Here is an 18,476-nt window from a genome sequence, read left to right on the forward strand (position 1 = left end):
TTGATTGAGGGAGAAATGTTGGTGAGGTCACCAGGAAAGCTCCCTGCTCTTCATTAGGCTCTTATACCCCCAACTGAGGCCCTGGGGCGTGGAGAAAATGTTAATGGTATGTTAGTTATATTAAGATATACAGGTGAAAGACATTGTTTAAATAAGTACCTAGAGCACTTATAGAGAGAGACTGCGGGGACGTTGGGTTAGTAAGTTAGGAAGTAGTAATGCAGCATAAACCTATTATCAGTAAAAGTATTAGCGTCTACTTTCATACTTCACCAACTGGCTTATAATCGATATAACAGACAGAGCCCTGATCCAAACTCTCAACCAAAAGAAGGCACCTCTGACAATGTAGCACTCCCTCTGGAACGAAGCCTTGTGGCCCAGAGAAAGGCGGGAAATCAACTCAGCCAAGTAAATGGAACATCATCCAAATGGGGACAGAGAAACATCCCTGACCAAAGAAATAGAGCCCAGCCATTCAACCCATTTCACACACTGGGGATGCCTGAGATGATAGGCTATCACAGGAGGCACCTGTCCCCTTTAAGTGACCCATCCACTCACCTTCGTTGGCATTCAGTGTGTCAAGTCTCCAATTTCGACCAACATGGCATCTTGCTTGGTCTTAAGGTCATCCCGAGTTTCGAGAAGTTCCATCAGTTGGGTGTTGAGACCTGACCAGGAGAACAGAATCAGGGTCAATATTGACCAAACAATCGGTTGTATTATTAAGGTTAAGTATACAGAGCTGAAGGCCATTGATTGATTAAGTATCTTGAGCACATATAAAGAAAGACTTCCCTTAAAAGGGGTTGATTATTTGGTTAATTATTTTACGCTTATGCTTTCTCTTGAAAGAGTATAAAGACAGACTTCTGGGGCATTAGAGAGAGGGCAGACATATGTAACGCTGCATTCTGTAAATAAACCTATCAAAAAAAGTATTTGTGTCCAGCTTCATACTTCACCAGCTGGCTTGGGATCCAACTAACAGCTGGGGTCATAACCCGCCAAGTCTGCTGTTTGAACCATCCAGGGTCAAAATCTTAAACACGTGGAGTCTTGGGCAGAGAGCACAAATACAAGGGAATTATGGTGAGCCTTTATAAAACACTGGTCAGTCCTCAGCTGGAGGATAGTGTCCAACTCTAGGCACCGCACTTTAGAAAGGATGTCAAGGCCTTGGAGAGGGTACAGAGGAGATTTACTGGAATGTACCAGGGCTGAGAGCCTTCAGTCACACAGAGAGAGACTTGAGAAGTTGAGATTGTTCTCCTTAGAGCAAAGGGGAGATTGAATAGGGGTGTTCAAGATTGTGAAGGGTTTTGATGGAATAAATCAGGAAAAACTATTTCCCCTGGCAGGAGGGTCAGTATCCAGAGGACACAGATTTAAGGTAATTGGAAAAAGAACCAGAGGGGAGATGAGGAGTTTTTTTTTTAAAACACAGTTGTTGTGATCTGGAACGTCCTGCCCAGGAGCATGGTGGAAGCAGATTCAATAGGAACTTTCAAAAAAGGGAATTAGATAAATAATTGAAAAAGAAGAGCTTTCAGTGATATGGGGAAACTAATTGGATAGCTCTTTCAAAGAGCCACCACAGGCACACTGGACTCTTTCTGTGCTCTTCTGAATTTTTGACTAATTTGTAGTCTAGTGTACCGAGAATGGAGTTTCATTTATTCAGGCACTGCCAAACAGTGACTCTGGTATTGGAGCAAAGCTTCTGGAGAGGAATATAGTCCTCAGGTTAGTGAGGTGTTAACCCTGGGAGGAGAAGGGCTAGGGGGAGGGGACGGGAGACAGTGATTTAGCAGAATTCCCATTTGAATCCAGACAATCGTAAACAAGGACATTATCCCAAAGCCCAGTTCCACACATACTAAATGACTGTTCTGGGATTCATGCCAAGTTACGAACTGGATGAGGAATACAAGGGAATCTGCAGCTTCAAAGACTGCCTACTATGTACAAATTTATACACCTTTCATCACCGCAGGGCTTCCCAAAGCACTTTGCAGCCAACGAAGTACTTTTTGAAGTGTGGTGACTGTTGTAATGCAGGAAACTCAGCACTCAATTTGTGCACAGCAAGCTCCCATTGACAACAGTGTGATAACGACCAGATTATCAGTTGTTTCTTTTAAAAAGTGATATTGGTTGAGGGACAAATATTGGCCCCAGGACACCGGGGAGAAGTCTCCTGGGCCAGGATATTTAGGTCAGCGAGCGGGGAGGTGGGGCCCACACGCCAGCGTGTAAAATGATGCAGGATGATATCGAGCGGAACTCCTGACGTCAGTTCCATTTTCAGGTCGGCGGGGGCGCAGCCGAATCAGCTGTGTGCCCGCCGACCTGTCCTATTGAGGCCTTTTAAAAAGTAATTGAAGTAATTAACGGACCTGACCGTCCAGTCTTAAGGTCGGCGGGCTGGCTGGGAGCCCTGGCGGGCTTCAGAAAAAGCATCAAACCCCATCCACGGGCGGGATGAGGTTTCATGAGGGTTTTAAAAAATTTAATAAATGTTTGATTAAAAGTGATGGACGTGTCCCAACTCATGTGGACAGTGTCACATGAGGGGACATGTCAGGGAAAGTTTATTTTTGCCCCTTCACCATTTTTAAATTTGGCGCCGATCTCCCTGAGGCAGCACTTAGCCTCAGGGAGATGAGCGCACTCTTTCACAGGCATGCGTGACAGAGCACTTTTGGCTCAGGGATTCCCCATCCGCACAGGGAGCGCAGAGCACTTCCTGGCGGTCGTCACGCTGGGTGGGCCTTAATTGGCCCACCCACATAAAATGGTGGCCCAAACAGAGGTGCGTCCACACGCTCCTTCACTCCCCGCCACCTCCCCCCCGACCTCCCGATGGGGGGGAAAATTCTTCCCCTGCTCTTCTTCAAAATACTGACCTGTGGGATCTTATATGTCCACCTGAGAGAGCAGATGGAGCCTTGGTTTAACGTCCCATCCAAAAAAGATGGTTCCTCAGGCATTGCAGCATTTCCCTCACAGGCTGTGTCAGCCTAGATTTTGCCTTTGAATGTCGGAAGTGGGGTTTGAACCCACGACATGCTGACTCAGAGGTGAAAGGGAGAGGGCTTCCCACTCACCAAGCTGGGTGCCAGTGAGTCTCTATTCCACCTGTTCCTTTGGAGTCTATGTTTGAGCCCTACTCAAAATAATTCATTGCGCGTGAAGCACAGGACCATGTTTCTGAACGGTGATCGCCCTCTGCTGGTTGTCCCATCAAATGCAGTTGAATGGATAACTACTTGGAACATATGTCACAGAACAGAACAGAAAGAGGCCGTTCGGCCCAACACACCCATGCTGGTGTTTATGTTCCACATTATCACAGGCTCCTCCTATCCCACAACCATAACCTTCTAGTCATTTCTCGCTCAAGTGCTTCTTCAATTATGACTTCCTCTTAAAAGTATCGACATTATTCACCGCAACTGCACCTTGTGGTCACGAGTTCCACATTCTCAAGCACCACCCTACTCTGCCTGGCTGAACTTGTTCTCACATTGAATAACTTCTCCTGTAACTGCACTCACTTCCTCCAAATTAGAAGTGCTGCTAAGATAACCTATCTGGCCTGCCTTTTTGTGGAACAATTCTTTCCCCCCCACCAATCCCACATGGGTCTCCTCCCTCACTTCCTTTTCATCTCCCGACAATGCAAACATCTTCTCTGACTTGATAAAACCCTTTCATAATTTTAAAGACTTTGATCAGGTCTGAACCCCTCAGCCTTCTCTTTTCTAGAGGAAAGAGCCCCAGACAGAACAAACTTTCCAGATGGGCATAACATTTCAGTTCTGATATCATCCCAGTAAATCTTTTTTTTTGCATTTTCTCCAGTGCCCCTATATCCTTGTTATAACAGAGACCAGAACGGTGCACAGAAGTGTGGTTGCATCAAGGTCCAATACAGGTTCAACAACACTTTTCTGCTTCTCAGTTGTACTGCTGTACAACAGGATAAACTCTATCAACAACCTGAATGTTAAAATGAATGTTACAGCAATTAACATTGAGTTGGGACTTGAATCGTGAACTTCTGATACAGGATAGTAGAATCTCATTAAGTCTAGTTGGCACACAAAGCTCACAAACTCAGCTTCAAGCTAAACCATGACAGCACAACAAGGCAAAACAGGTTTAAACCACAAACAACACTTCATGTTTGTATAACACCTTCAAATGCAAAACAAATGGCCCAGGGCACTTCACAGGAAGAAGATTATAGAAGGAAATTGAGCCTCTAAAGGAGATATCAGGGCAGATGGCCAAAAGCTTAGTTGAAGGGGTAAGTTTTTCCAGGAGCTTCTTCAAGGAGGAGAGAATGGCAGAGAGGTTTACGGAGGGAATTCCAGTGCTGAAGGCACAGCTGCCAATGGGGGATGCTCAAGAGGCCAGAATTGGAGGAGCACAGAGATCTTGAAGGGTTGCAGGAGATTACAGAGATGGGGAGAGGGGGTGAGGGCCTGGAGGGATTTGAAAACAAGGATAAGAATTTTAAAATCAAACTGTTGCTTGACCGGGAGCCAATGTAGGTCAGTGAGCCCAGGGGAACTGGATTTGGTGCGAGTTAGGACACAGGCAGCAGAGTTTTGGATGACTTCATGTTTACAGAGAGTAGACTTTGCGAGACCAGCCAGGAGAGAGTATTGGAATAGTTGAGTCAAATGCATGGATGTGGTTTACAGCAGCAGATCAGTTGAGGCAGGAGTGGAGTAGAGTGAGGTCACGAGGGTGGAAATGGGTGATTTTAGTGATGGCATTGATAGGAGGTCCGAAGTTTATCTTGGAGTAAGATACGACGCCAAAGTTGCAAACAGACTGGTTTAATCTCAGACTGCTGCCAGAGAAAAGGGTGGAGTCAGTAGCTCGGGAACAGCATTGGTAGCGGGTCCTGAAAACAATGGCTTCAATCTTCCTGATATTTAACTGGAGGCAATTTCTGCTCATCCAGTACTGGATGTTGGATGGGCAGGCTGCTAATGTAGGGGCAATGGAGGAGTTTAAGAGAGGTGGTGGTGAGGTAGAGCTGGGTGTCATCAGTATACATGTGAAAGTATACTGTACATGTATGCTGTGTTTTCAAATGATGTCGATGAGAAATAGGAGTGGCCAAGGATAGATCTTTGGGGGACACCAGAGGTAATGGTGCAGGAGCAAGAAAAGAGGGACATTAAGGACTGCTGGAAATGAACAAGTTCTATTCTAGGCACCTGATTTCAGTTATCAAACACCCTCAGGACAGGTACAGCACGAGTAAAGCTCCCTCAACACTCCCCATCAAACACTCCCAAGACAGGTACAGCACTGGGTTAGATACAGAGTAAAGCTCCCTCTACACTGTCCCCATCAAACACTCCCAGGACAGGTACAGCACGGGGTTAGATACAGAGTAAATCTCCCTCTACACTGTCCCCATCAAACACTCCCAGGACAGGTACAGCACCGGGTTAGATAAAGAGTGAATCTCCCTCTACACTGTCCCCATCAAACACTCCCAGGACAGGTACAGCACGGGGTTAGATAAAGAGTGAATCTCCCTCTACACAGTCCCCATCAAACACTCCCAGGACAGGTACAGCACGGGGTTAGACACAGAGTAAAGCTCCGTCTACACTGTCCCCATCAAACACTCCCAGGACAGGTACAGCACGGGGTTAGATACAGAGTAAAGCTCCCTCTACACTGTCCCCATCAAACACTCCCAGGACAGGTACAGCACGGGGTAAGATACAGAGTAAAGCTCCCTCTACACTGTCCCCATCAAACACTCCCAGGACAGGTACAGCACAGGGTTAGATACAGAGTAAATCTCCCTCTACACTGTCCCCATCAAACACTCCCAGGACAGGTACAGCATGGGGTTAGATACAGAGTAAAGCTCCCTCTACACTGTCCCCATCAAACACTCCCAGGACAGGTACAGCATGGGGTTAGATACAGAGTAAAGCTCCCTCGACACTGTCCCCATCAAACACTCCCAGGACAGGTACAGCACGGGGTTAGATACAGAGTAAACCTCCCTCTACACTGTCCCCATCAAACAGCCCAGGACAGGTACAGCACGGGGTTAAATACAGAGTTAACCTCCCTCTACACTGTCCCCATCAAACACCCCCAGGACAGGTACAGCACGAGTAAACCTCCCTCTACGCTGTCCCCATCAAACACTCCCAGGACAGGTACAGCACGGGGTTAGATACAGACTACAGCTCCCTCTACACTGTCCCCATCAAACACTCCCAGGACAGGTACAGCACGGGGTTAGATACAGAGTAAATCTCCTCTACACTGTCCCCATCAAACACTCCCAGGACAGGTACAGCACGGGGTTAGATACAGAGTAAAGCTCCCTCTACACTGTCCCCATCAAACACTCCCAGGACAGGTACAGCACGGGGTTAGATACGGAGTAAATCTCCCTCTACACTGTCCCCATCAAACACTCCCAGGACAGGTACAGCACGGGGTTAGATACAGAGTAAAGCTCCCTCTACACTGTCCCCATCAAACACTCCCAGGACAGGTACAGCACGGGGTTAGATACAGAGTAAATCTCCCTCTACACTGTCCCCATCAAACACTCCCAGGACAGGTACAGCACGGGGTTAGATACAGAGTAAATCTCCCTCTACACAGTCCTCATCAAACACTCCCAGGATAGGTACAGCACGGGGTTAGATAGTGAGTAAATCTCCCTCTACACTGTCCCCATCAAACACTCCCAAGCAGGGAAGCTCCAACCACCCCCACTCACACCCCGAACCCCACAGACTTACAATGAATTTGGGAGAAGATGCTGGTTTGCAGATTCTGAAGTTTTGTCACATTCATCTCTTGCAGGTGACTCAGTTCCAGAGCTCTGCCCCTCCCTTCAGCATCTTTCGACTGAGGAAGAAAAACATTAATTCTAATATGGAACTTGCAGATAAAACAAAAACTTGCATTTCTATGGCACCTTTCACAACCTCAGGACTTTACAAAGCGCTTTACAGTCAATGAGATACTTTCTGAACTGTAATCACCATTGCAGGAAATGGTGCAGTCAGTTTGCACACATTAAAATCCAACAAGCAGCAATGTAATAATAAGCAGGTAATCTGTTTACGTGATGCTGATTGAGGGATATACATTGGTCCCAGTGCTCCAGGGAACACTCCCCCCATCAATTGTTCATAATACTGGCCGTTCAATATCTTTTATTCACATGAGGGGGCAGACAGGGCCTCCATTTCACGTTTCAACTGAAAGAAGGAATATCCGACGGCGAGCCTCTCCCTCAGTGCCCAACCCCAGGCGGCGAGTCCCTCCCTCAGTGCCCACCCCCACCCCCCAGGTGGCGAACCCCTCCCTCGGTTTCCCCCCCCCCCACACCAGGTGGCGAGCCCCTCCCTCAGTGCCCACCCCCACCCCCCCAGGCAGCGAGCCCCTCCCTCAGTGCCCGTCCCCACCCCAGGTGGCAAGCCCCTCCCTCAGTGCCTCCCCCATCCCAGGTGGTGAGCCCCTCCCTAAGTGCACCCCTGACCCGGGCGGCGAGCCCCTCCCTCAGTGCCCCCCCGCAGGTGGTGAGCCCCTCCCTCAGTGCCCCCCCCAGGTGGCGAGCCCCTCCCTCAGAGCCCCCCCCAGGTGGTGAGCCCCTCCCTCAGTGCCCCCCCGCAGGTGGTGAGCCCCTCCCTCAGTGCCCCCCCCCACCTCGAGCAGCGAGCCCCCCCTCAGTGCCCCCCGCAGGTGGTGAGCCCCTCCCTCAGTGCCCCCCCCAGGTGGTGAGCCCCTCCCTCAGTGCCCCCCGCAGGTGGTGAGCCCCTCCCTCAGTGCCCCCCCCAGGTGGCGAGCCCCTCCCTCAGTGCCCCCCCCAGGTGGTGAGCCCCTCCCTCAGTGCTCCCCCCAGGTGGTGAGCCCCTCCCTCAGTGCCCCCCGCAGGTGGTGAGCCCCTCCCACAGTGCCCCCCCCCCACCTCGAGCAGCGAGCCCCCCCTCAGTGCCCCCCGCAGGTGGTGAGCCCCTCCCTCAGTGTCCCCCCCACCTCGGGCAGCGAGGCCCTCCCTCAGTGTCCCCCCCACCTCGGGCAACGAGGCCCTCCCTCAGTGCCCCCCCCAGGTGGCGAGCCCCTCCCTCAGTGCCCCCACAGGTGGCAAACCCCTCCCTCAGTGCCCCCCCAGGTGGCAAGCCCCTCCCTCAGTGCCCCCCCCAGGTGGCAAGCCGCTCCCTCAGTGCCCCCCCCCCCCCAAGGTGGTGAGCCCCTCCCTCAGTGCACCCCTGACCCGGGTGGCGAGCCCCTCCCTCAGTGCACCCCCCAGGTGGTGAGCCCCTCCCTCAGTGCACCCCCAACCTGAGCGGCGAGCCCTCCTTCAGTGCCAACACCCCCCCCCTGACCTGGGCAGCGAGCCCCTCCCTCAGTGCCCCCCTACATGGTGAGCCCCTCCCTCAGTGCCCATCCCTCCCCCCCACCACGCCGGACGGCGTCCCCTACCTCAGTGCCCACACCCCCCCCCCCCACCCGGGGCAGCAAGCCCCTCCCTCAATGCCCACCGAACCCGCCCCGGGGTGGCGAGCCCCTCCCTCAGAGCCCCCTCCCACCCGGGCGGCAAGCCCCTCCCTCACTGCCACCACCCCCACAGCAGTACAACGCCCCCCTTACTACTGCACTAGGAGTGTCAGCCAGGAGCGTGTAAAGCCATTTGATGAAAATCAGTCCTCATCGGCCTAAACATTCTTTCCCTGACCCACAGCGAGTCAAGGTGAACGAGATCGGCCAAGCTCACGCGCTCAGAGGCCGCACGCACTTGTTGCCTCTCCAGGTCGAGTCTCCTCTTCACCAAGGCGAGGCCTCGCTTTGCTTCACTCTCCAGCTCCTTCTTGCGAGACAGAAGGCTTCCTTCAGTGTGCCTGCCCTCATCTGGAGTCCCCTGGAAAGATTCACACAGCTGGTAAGCACAAGGATGATAAAGTCATGCAGCACAGGAGGTGGCCATTCTGTCTGTCGTGCCCCCTGCTGGCCCTTTGAAAGAGCTATTCCCATTTCCCACCCCTTTCCCCAAAGCCCTTCAATTTTTTTTTCTCTCGAAAGTACGTATCCAATTCTCCCTTTTGAAAGTTCCCATTGAATCTAATTCCACTGTCTCCTTCCAGATCGCAGCAATTCTGTGCAAAAAAAAAATTCTCCTCATCCCCCCCCCCACTCTGGTTCTTTTACCAATTTTCTTCAATCGGTGTCCCTCTGGTTTCCCACCCAAATGCCACTGGAAACAGTTTCTCCTTATTTACTCTATCAAAGCCCCTCACGATTTTGAACTCCTCAATTAAATCTCCCCTTAACCTTCTCTGCTCCAAGGAGAACAATTCCAGTTTCTCCAGTCTCTCCACGTAACTGAAAGTCCCTCATCCCTGGTGCCATTCCAGTAAATTTCCTCCGTACCCTCTTCAAGGCCTTGGCATCCTCCCTAAAGCGCAGTGCCCAGAACTGGAGCCAATGCTCTTGCTGAGGCTTAACCAGTGATTTATAAATATTTAGCAAAACTTCACTGCTTTCATATTCTATCCCTCTGCCAAGGATCCCATATGTTTTCTTGAAAAGTGGCTTTCTCAGCCTGTCCTGTTATTTTCAGAGACTGCCACACATAAACCACCACCCCCCAACCCCCCGCCACCAGATCTCCGCACTCCCTTTTAAAATTGCACCAGTTTATATGCCTCTTTTTATCCTTTTTTACCAAAATGCATCACTTCACAGAATCATAGAATTGTTACAGCACAGATGGAGATCATTTGGCCCATTGTGTCTGCGCCAACCTCGAAGTGAGCATTTGGGCTTAGTGCTGCCTCCCTTACCTTCCCCCCCACTGTAGCCATGTGTTATCATCTTCCTTTTCAGGTCATAGTCCAATTCCCTCTTGAAAGCATTGATCGAATCTGCCTCCACCACGCTCTCAAGCGGGCGCATTTCAGATCCTGACCGCTTGCTGGGTGAAAAAGATTTTCCTTATATCTCCATTGCTCCTTTTGTCTTCACTGTCGCTGGGTCAAAATCCGGGAACATTTCCTAACAGCACTGTGGGTGTACCTACACCACGTGGACTGCAGCCGTTCAAGAAGGCAGCTCACCATCCCCTTCTCAAGAGGCAGTTAGGGATGGGCAATAAATGCTGGCCTAACTAATTATGCCCACATCCCATGGAAGAAATAAAATTACCTTAAGTTTGTGCCTTCTTATTCTTGATCCTTCCACCAATGGCAACAGTTTCTCCCTATCTACTCTGTCCAGATCCTTCATGATTTTGAACACATCGATCAAATCTTCTTTCAACCTTCTCTTTTCCAAAAAAAAAAGCAGTGCCATCTGCTGCAATCTATCTACGTAGCTGAAGTTCCTGATCCCTGGAACCAGTCTCATGAATCTTTCCTGCATTGTCTCTAATGCCTCCACATCCTTCCTAAAGTGCAGCATCCACAACTGGATGAAATACTCCACTTCCCAATGTTAAATTTCATTTACTTCGTGTCTGCCCATTTTACCAGCTTGTTAGCATGCTTCTAAAGTCTGTCATCGACCTCCTCGCTGTTTATGACATTTCCAAATTTTCCATCGTCAACGCACCTTGAAATGATGCTCTTTAGACTCAAGGTCTTGCAGGGGGCCAGCATGTACACTCTGGGCTGAATGGCCACCTTCTCTTCTGTAATCTTTGTGATTTATGTTGAGGTCATTCAAGGATTTCGATAGAATAAGCTTTTAACAGTACAAAAAGATTCTGTTTCCTGTGTGACAAAGGAATTTTAGCGACAACACACGGAATGACTCATCCCCTGGGCTGACCCCTCATCGTTGGTTCCTGGGCTCCAACCCTTCCTGACTATAGGGGTCAAAGTCACAATGGGTCACTGTCAAGCTGCTTAACAATTGTAGGGACAGAAATTTTGACACAAATGCATTGACGAGTAAGGACACAAATAAACTGCAGGGCAGCAGGATGACCTTTCACCTTGTTATCAAACAAAAGGAGCAAAAGATCAAGGGTCAGTCTTGTTACCTGAGGAGATGACGTGGCGGAGGCTCTGCTGACAGGTTCCTCGGTGTCACTCTCACTGCTGCTGTCGTTGATAAAACACAACTGCAGGTTCATCCGACTGTGGAATCTGAGAGAGACAGAGACAGAAACAAACAGCAGGGGATCATTGGCTTTTTGTGTGTCCGAGGGATTTGAGCAGCACTTGGAGCCTGTGATTAATCTCAGTCATGGCTCAGCGGGTGATGCTATTACCTCGAATAAAAAAAAAATTCATGGGTTCGAGGCCCACACCAGAGAATTGAGCACCAGGTGTGGGATGATGCTCCCAGTATCAGTGCTGAGGGAGGGCCGCACTGTCTCAGGGGCAGTACTGAGGGAGGGCCGCACTGTCGGAGGGGCAGTGCTGAGGGCGTGCTGCACCGCTCTTCCCCAGTACTCCCCTTGTCGCAAACCCCTCACTTGAAGGGATTTTCCTGTGCGGATTGTCTGTTGGGCCAAGAGGCTAGAAAACCGTATGAAGGCTTTCGCCGCACCCCACACTCTTCTCAAGTCTCTGGAGTGGGATTTGAACCCACAAGCCTTCTGACTCAGGGGAGGAAGGGGGAGCACGAGAGCAAGGGCAAGCAAGCTACCTACTGATCCACGGCAGACAGGTTCTGCTCGGAGGGTGGATGTGGTGACTTTGCACCTGGTCAGTCTCGGCTCTGGGTAACAGAATATAGTTTCCAGGTAATGCTACCTGCTCCTTACCGTGTGGTGCAGCTAAAACCCGTCATCTGCCAACTACTATTATCGGTTCTTTCCCGGGATGTGAATCTGTGTGCACCATCCATCTTTCTCCTCCCCAAGGGCTGGAATAGAAAAGTGAACCATATCATAACCTTTTAACATAATACTCTCTGATATATCTACCCCTCTCTCGCTCTCAAACAGCTCTCGGACTCTCTCCCACCCAGGAATAAAATAGCATGAATAGGTATGCCATATGCTGTACCTCTCCCAGATCCTTCACTTTATCACAGAGTGGTTATATGGAGTAAGGGATACTTGCCTTTATTAGCTGAGGCATAGAATACAAGAGCAGGGAGGTTATGCTAGAACTGTATAAAACGCTGGTTAGTCCACAACTGGAGTACTGTGTGCAGTTCTGGTCACCACATTATAATGAAGAGGGTTCAGAGGAGGTTTACCAGGATGCTGCCTGGGCTGGAGGGAAGATTGGGTAGGCTATGAGGGAAGATTGGATAGACTGGGGTTGTTTTCCTTGGAGCAATGAAGGGGTTGAGAGGAGATCAGATAGAGGTGTATGAGATTTTGAGGGACATAGATAGGGTGGATAGGAAGGCACTTTTTCCATTAGAAGAGGGGTCAGTAACCAGGGGTCATAGGTTTAAGGTAAAAGGTAGAAGGCTAAGAGGGGAGTTGAGAAATCTTTTCACCCAGAGGACGTTGGGGTCTGGAACTCACTGCTTGAAAGGAGGGTTGAGTCAGAAACTCTCATAACATTTAGGTAGTATTTAGATATTCACTTGTGTTGCCATAGCCCCCAGGGCTATGGGCCAAATGCTGGAAAATGGGATTAGTGCAGTCAGATCTTTGTTGGCCAGCACGGACACAATGGGCCAAATGGCCTCCTTCTGTGCTGTAAACATTTATGAGTCTATGGTTACTCCACAGAAGGAGGCCATTTGGCCAGTCATGTCTGTGCTGGCTCTCTGCAAGAACAACTCAGCTCATCCCACACCCCCGCCTTTCCCCATACCTCTGCAATCTTCTCTTCATATAATTATCCAATTCCCTTTTGAAAGTGACAATTGAATCTGCCGCTGCCACACTCTCAGGCAGTGCATTCCTGATCCTAACCATAATAAATGTTTTTCCCTCTGTTGCCATTGCTTCTTTTGCCATTCACCTTCACTTAGTGTCTTCTGGTTCTTGACCCGTCTGCCTATGGGAACAGTTTCTCCCTCTCTGCTCTGTCCAGACCCCTCCTGGTTTTGACCACCTCTACCAAACCTTTCATCCTAGTTTTAGTAAATAAATTCCCAGTCATCCATCTATTCTTGGGGACAAGATGGAGGGGGGTAGCCTGCTCAGGATCAGCTTGGAACTGAGATGGGAGCCTGGAACTGAGATGGGAGCCTGGAACTGAGATGGGAGCCTGGAACTGGTAATTCCCTGCACATTCTCCCGGGCCTCTGACAATAGGCAGAGTACTGACCGTACTCAACAAGCCCATGCTTGCCAAACTCTAACGTGAAATGTGATTCTGCAATTAGACAGCTCATACTGAACAATCCCAAATGTGCAAAGAACTACACTAATAGCCAATTTAATATTATCAATCAGGCTCACAATGTGGCTCACTTATGTGCTAGAATTTACATATATTCAGACGCAAGGACAAGCCCTCTGCTAGCAAAAGTCACATGTCTAGGCATTGGGAGTCAGTCATTCCCAGGTGCATTCTCCATGATAACACCTCAACCAATCAGACCCCTTTCCTCATGCGGTATAAATCGTTACTCTCTTTGAAATTTGGCATTCTTGCATCTCTCATGATGAGTGCAAGATGAAAAGCTTCAACAGCATGTCTCTATTTTCAGCAAAACTAGTCTTGCTAATGGAGGCATAGACTCCATGGAGCAAGTGTCTCACTAGGATAGACAGGCATTGGATAGTTTGCTAGTGAGCTGAACGACATGAGGCGGTTGAACCCATGCAGTTCCCTTCACACAGGTGTGTGGGCCTCCTCAACGTCGACTCTTGCCAACTTGAGCTTAGATTCTCAGGGCTTAAGTGGGAGGGCTGAGGGAGAGATGCTCACTCGGACACCTCCGTATGGTTTTCCCACTGGTTATAGCAAAAAACAGGAAAAATACTGCAGACGCTGGAAATCTGAGATAAAAACTGAAATTGCTGCAATCATTCAGGAGAGAGAGGAGAGAGAGAGAGAGAGAGAGAGACATACATATATCAGAACTGGAAAACGTTCAAGATGCAACAGGGTTTTAAGCAAGTACAGAGGAAGAGAAAGGAGAGAGAAGAATTAAGAACAAAAGGGATAGGGTGGAAAGCAGGAGAGATTAGAAGACAAAAAAGGGATTGTGGTGTAAGGCAAAAGGAGATGGCAATTGGCTTTGAGGAAGGGTCAAACAGACTCCAGTTGTTAACTCTAATTCTCTCTCCACAGATGTTGCCAGACCTGCTGAGTTTTACCAGCATTTTCTGTTTTTACTTCAGCAGTTCTCCACCACCTTTACCCCACCCCCCACCGAGATATTAACTATGTTTTACTCTCTGCACAGATGCTGCCACAAAGAACACAAGAAATAGGAACAGGAGTGGCACTTCGAGCCTGCTCTGCTATTCAATACGATTATGGCTGATCTTGGGCTTCAACTATACTTTCCTGCTCCCATCCCCATCCCCATATCCCTCGATTTCCTGAGGCACCAAAAATCTGTCCATCCCAAAAAATCTGCCAGACCTGCTGTGTGTTTCCAGCATTGTTTATATTTTAGATTCCGGTCTCGATTGGTTCAGAAGCTCTCTTGCAGCGAACTTCCAGGTATCAGACACATAACTGACCAAAACCCCAGCGAACGTCCACTCACCAAATGGTCTGTGGCCACAACGGTTGGGTTGCGGCTCTGTTCTCGTGCCTGTTTCTCATTCTCCCGGAGCTGAAGGCCAGCGATGTGGTTCTCTAAGGCCTCCCAGTCCATGATGGGCATATCATTCCCTGCTTCATCTGGCAGTAAGGTCCCCGGCGTTGGAGGAGCCTTGGTTGGCTGAGCTGCTGCTGGGGTGTTATTGTTCCTCGGCGCCGAGAGGCCCTCTACTGGATTGGCAGCACTGCTCCCTCCAACCAGGAGGCCGTCTGACTCCCTTGAGGCTTCCAAACCCCTCTGACTCGCATCTCCCTGACCCTCAGGCGTCTTCTGCTCGCAGTCCTGAAAGCCCTCATCGTCGTCGGAGGAACCGGATCCTGGTCCTGCCAGTGGCTTCTGCTCGATGAGCTGTGATTGACTGGAGTCCGAGTGAGATATCAGGGAACTGAGCAATTCTCCTCCTGAATCCATACCATACTTCTAGAGCTTAAGAAGGGGGAGGAGGAGAAGGGACACCAGGTTAGAGAAGCAACTGTGGATCAGTGGGTAGCATTTTCTCATTACCAACTTGCATTTATATGGCACCTTTGACATAGTAACACTTGAATATTGCTGAAAAGACAGAGGCATGTTGTTGAAGTTTTTCATCTTGCTCAACAGGACAAATGCAAGAATACAAAATTTCAAGCAATCGCAACAATTTATTTTACAGGAGAAAAGGATGCCGATTGGCAAGTCGACTCTGACTGGCTGAGGTGTTGCCATGGAGAAAGCAGCGGGGAACTATAAGCTCCCCAAGCTCCTGGGTATTTCTTTTGTTTGCAGAGAATGAGTTCCTGCATGTGAATGTATGTTGCTTCTAGCAAGCGTAAATGAGCCATGTTACAAACTCAACTGATTATCTTGTCCACTTTTCGATGTGATTCTGCGATTGGGCAGCACTTGCTGAACAACTCTGAATGTGCCAATAGCTACACTAGCAACCAATTTTGGTCACTTCTTTTGCTAGAAGTGACATATCTTCACACACAGGGACTCATTCTCTGCAAACAAAAGGAATTTGTTTAAGTCTGGCCCCTTTTTTGAATTACCCGGGAGCTTGGGGAGCCTATAGTTCCCTATTGCTTTCTCCATGGCAATGCCTTGCCTAATCAATACCCTTTTCTCCTGTCGTATAAATTGTTGTGATTGTTTGAAATTTGGCATTCTTGCATTTGTCCTGTAGAGTGCAAGATAAAAAGCTTCAGCAGCATGTCTCTCTTTTCAGCAATATTTAAGTTCTGTACTATCTAGCAACTGACACTCAAACTTCCCACAGTGTTTAACAAAAGAGCTATCAATAAAAGCATTTCTGACACTGAGCCACATATTGGGACAGATACCCAAAAGCTTGGTCAAAGAGGAGCATCTTAAAAAGGAGGAGAGCGAGAGCGATGGAGAGAGGTAGAGAAACAGACAGACAGAGAAACAGACGGACAGGTTTAAAGAATGAATTCCAAAGCTTAGGGTCCAGGGATCTGAAAACACAGCCACCACTGGTGGAGTATTTGAAATTCGAGATGTGAAATTGGAGTGCAGATATCTCAGAGTGTTGTAGGGCTGGAGGAGGTTAAAGAGATCATTTAGTCGGAACGTCGTGGGTCCAAAGGATGTTAGATCACGAGTTCCACGTGGAAAAAAAATGGCAGCAGCAGGATAAAGAACCAGTTGTTCTAAGGGGTGAAATATTTGGAAAAGAAATGGTGAGGTGAAAGGACAGGGGGGTAGGGATTAGGATGAGCTCTTTCAGAGAGACATCACAAACAAGATGGACCATGAGACCAGGGCTTTCAGGGTTAAGTTAAGAGGACAGTTTGCTTTAAATTGGCTTGCATTTTCTTGATTACAGAAAATTTGAGCAGTGATCTGATTAAAATCTTTAAAAGGATACGATCAGGTAGGTGCAGAGAAACTATTACCTCCAAGGGCGGAAACCAGAATAGGCTGCATAAGTTTATAACTAGAGCGAAGCGATTCACGAATGAAATGAGGACATAACCCAAGCTTTTAAAACCCCTCAATAAATGGGTTGTAAGAAAAAGACTTGCATTTATATAGTGCCTTTCACAACCTCAGGCCATCACCGAGTACCTTATAGTCAACGAAGTTGTAGCATAGAAAAATGTGGCAGACAATTTGTGCACAGCAGAAATGTGATGATTAGATAATCTGATTTTTAGCAATACTGGTTGAGGGATAAATGTTGACCCCAGGACACTGATGAGAGCTCCCCACCAACTCTACTCTTCTTCAAAATAGTGGCTATTCAAGAGGGCAGACTGGGCCTTGGTTTCAATGTCTCATCCGAAAGGCTGACAGTGTGGAACCCCCTTGGTACCGGCACTAGGAGTGTCACTCCCACCCACATGTTCACAACTAGAGGTGACTGGCACTCAGCGAACAGCTTTGCAGAGACTGGGCGCAAACTGCCCAGTTTTGAAGACAATCTGGACAAGGAAGAGAGGGGAATATATGTGACAACTTTCAATAGACGAGTCACACACAGTGGAGGATGGTCCCACAGTCTTGAGAACTGGGTAAAGGAAGGGAGGGGTGGGGAGCAGGCTCGCATGAACAGAGAGAATATATATATATAAAAAAAAAACGTCGTTCCTGTTGACCCTACTTCTACTGAAACGTGAAGCGGTTTTAAATTGCTTGACTTGTCACTGAGCACAATTCAGTTTCCAAACGAAAACAGCTCACAACTGTAATCGGGCCAACTTCTTCACTGGTAGAAGTTGCAGGAAGTCCCAACGTTCGTGCTTTTTTAAACACACACATATATGCGTCTTAATGGTTTAAAGTTAATTTCATTTAGTCCCGTGTAACTTCCGGGTCCACACGGAGTTTCACCCTGTCTGGTGATTTTTTCATTCCGAAGCGCAGAACTCACCAGGGGGATGTAGATTTCACTCCCGGCTGTCAGTTTCTCCTTATCCTTCAATCCTCCCTTGCCTCACAAACTGCAGACCGACCCAGCCCAAATGCAGCCAACTCACACCAACCTCCTGATCCCCTTCCTCTTAAACTTATGAAATCAGACTGTTTCAGTTCCTTTCCAACTTTTTTTCCCCTGTCTAGCTCCTCCCACTTCATTCCAGAGTTAGGGAGCTGTCACTTTCCAACCCCCTCCAGCAATAATTGAGTTCTCACGCGTTAATCTTTCAATCAGGGTTGCTCCCAGTGTCAGTAAACAGAAAATTAGCTTCAACAAACGCTATGAGCAGTTCATCACTAATGTAATTATTAAGAAAAGCCAACTTGCCGTTAGCACGTTTAATATTGTGGTAAAACCTCCCAATGCATTCCACAGGAGCTATCAGACACAATTTGACACCCAGACATCTAAGGGGATATTGGGACAGGCCCCAAATGCTTCAGCAGAGAGGTGTTTTTTTTAATAAAAGGAGCTTCTGAAAGGGGGGAAGAGAGAGAGAGGTGGAGAGGTTTAGGGAGGGAGTTCCAGAGCTTAGGGGCCAAGCAGCCGAAGTCAAGGCGGCCAATGGTGGAGCAATGGAAATAGGGGGGGATGCACAAGAGGGTGGAATTGGAGGAACACAGAGGTCGCAGAGGGTGTGGGGCTGAAGGAGGTTATTGAGTTAAGGAGGGAACGGGGCTGTGGAGGGATTTGAAAACAAGGATGTGAATTTTAAAATCAAGGCATTGCTGAACTGGTGGCCGAAGCAGGTCAGTGAGCACAGGGTTGGGGCTGGCTGTAAGTTATGATATGGGGTAGGGCAGTTTTGGATGTGGTTTGGTTTACAAACAAGAGGAGGCCAGGCAGA

The 18,476-nt window shown here is 48.7% G+C and overlaps 1 protein-coding gene across 3 annotated transcripts in view; it reads right to left on the reverse strand.

Annotated features, from left to right (window-relative positions):
- LOC121272179 (schwannomin-interacting protein 1-like) overlaps positions 1-17,780 on the reverse strand; it is a 30,332-nt gene extending 12,552 nt beyond the window's left edge. For 2 of the 3 annotated variants that reach the window (XM_041178684.1, XM_041178683.1), the window contains exons 1-7: positions 17,585-17,780; positions 14,653-15,135; positions 11,786-11,886; positions 11,057-11,162; positions 8,813-8,935; positions 6,810-6,918; positions 565-674 (exon numbers count right to left, since the gene is read on the reverse strand). In XM_041178684.1, the coding sequence (XP_041034618.1) occupies positions 577-674; positions 6,810-6,918; positions 8,813-8,935; positions 11,057-11,162; positions 11,786-11,886; positions 14,653-15,120 (1,005 nt within the window). In that variant the 5' untranslated portion in view covers positions 15,121-15,135; positions 17,585-17,780 and the 3' untranslated portion in view covers positions 565-576. The remainder of the gene's footprint in view (positions 1-564; positions 675-6,809; positions 6,919-8,812; positions 8,936-11,056; positions 11,163-11,785; positions 11,887-14,652; positions 15,136-17,584) is intronic. The other variant, XM_041178685.1, reaches the window with a different exon arrangement.
- Between the last annotated feature and the right edge of the window lie 696 nt (positions 17,781-18,476).

Source organism: Carcharodon carcharias, chromosome 33, assembly GCF_017639515.1.
Source record: "Carcharodon carcharias isolate sCarCar2 chromosome 33, sCarCar2.pri, whole genome shotgun sequence".
NCBI lineage: Eukaryota > Metazoa > Chordata > Chondrichthyes > Lamniformes > Lamnidae > Carcharodon > Carcharodon carcharias.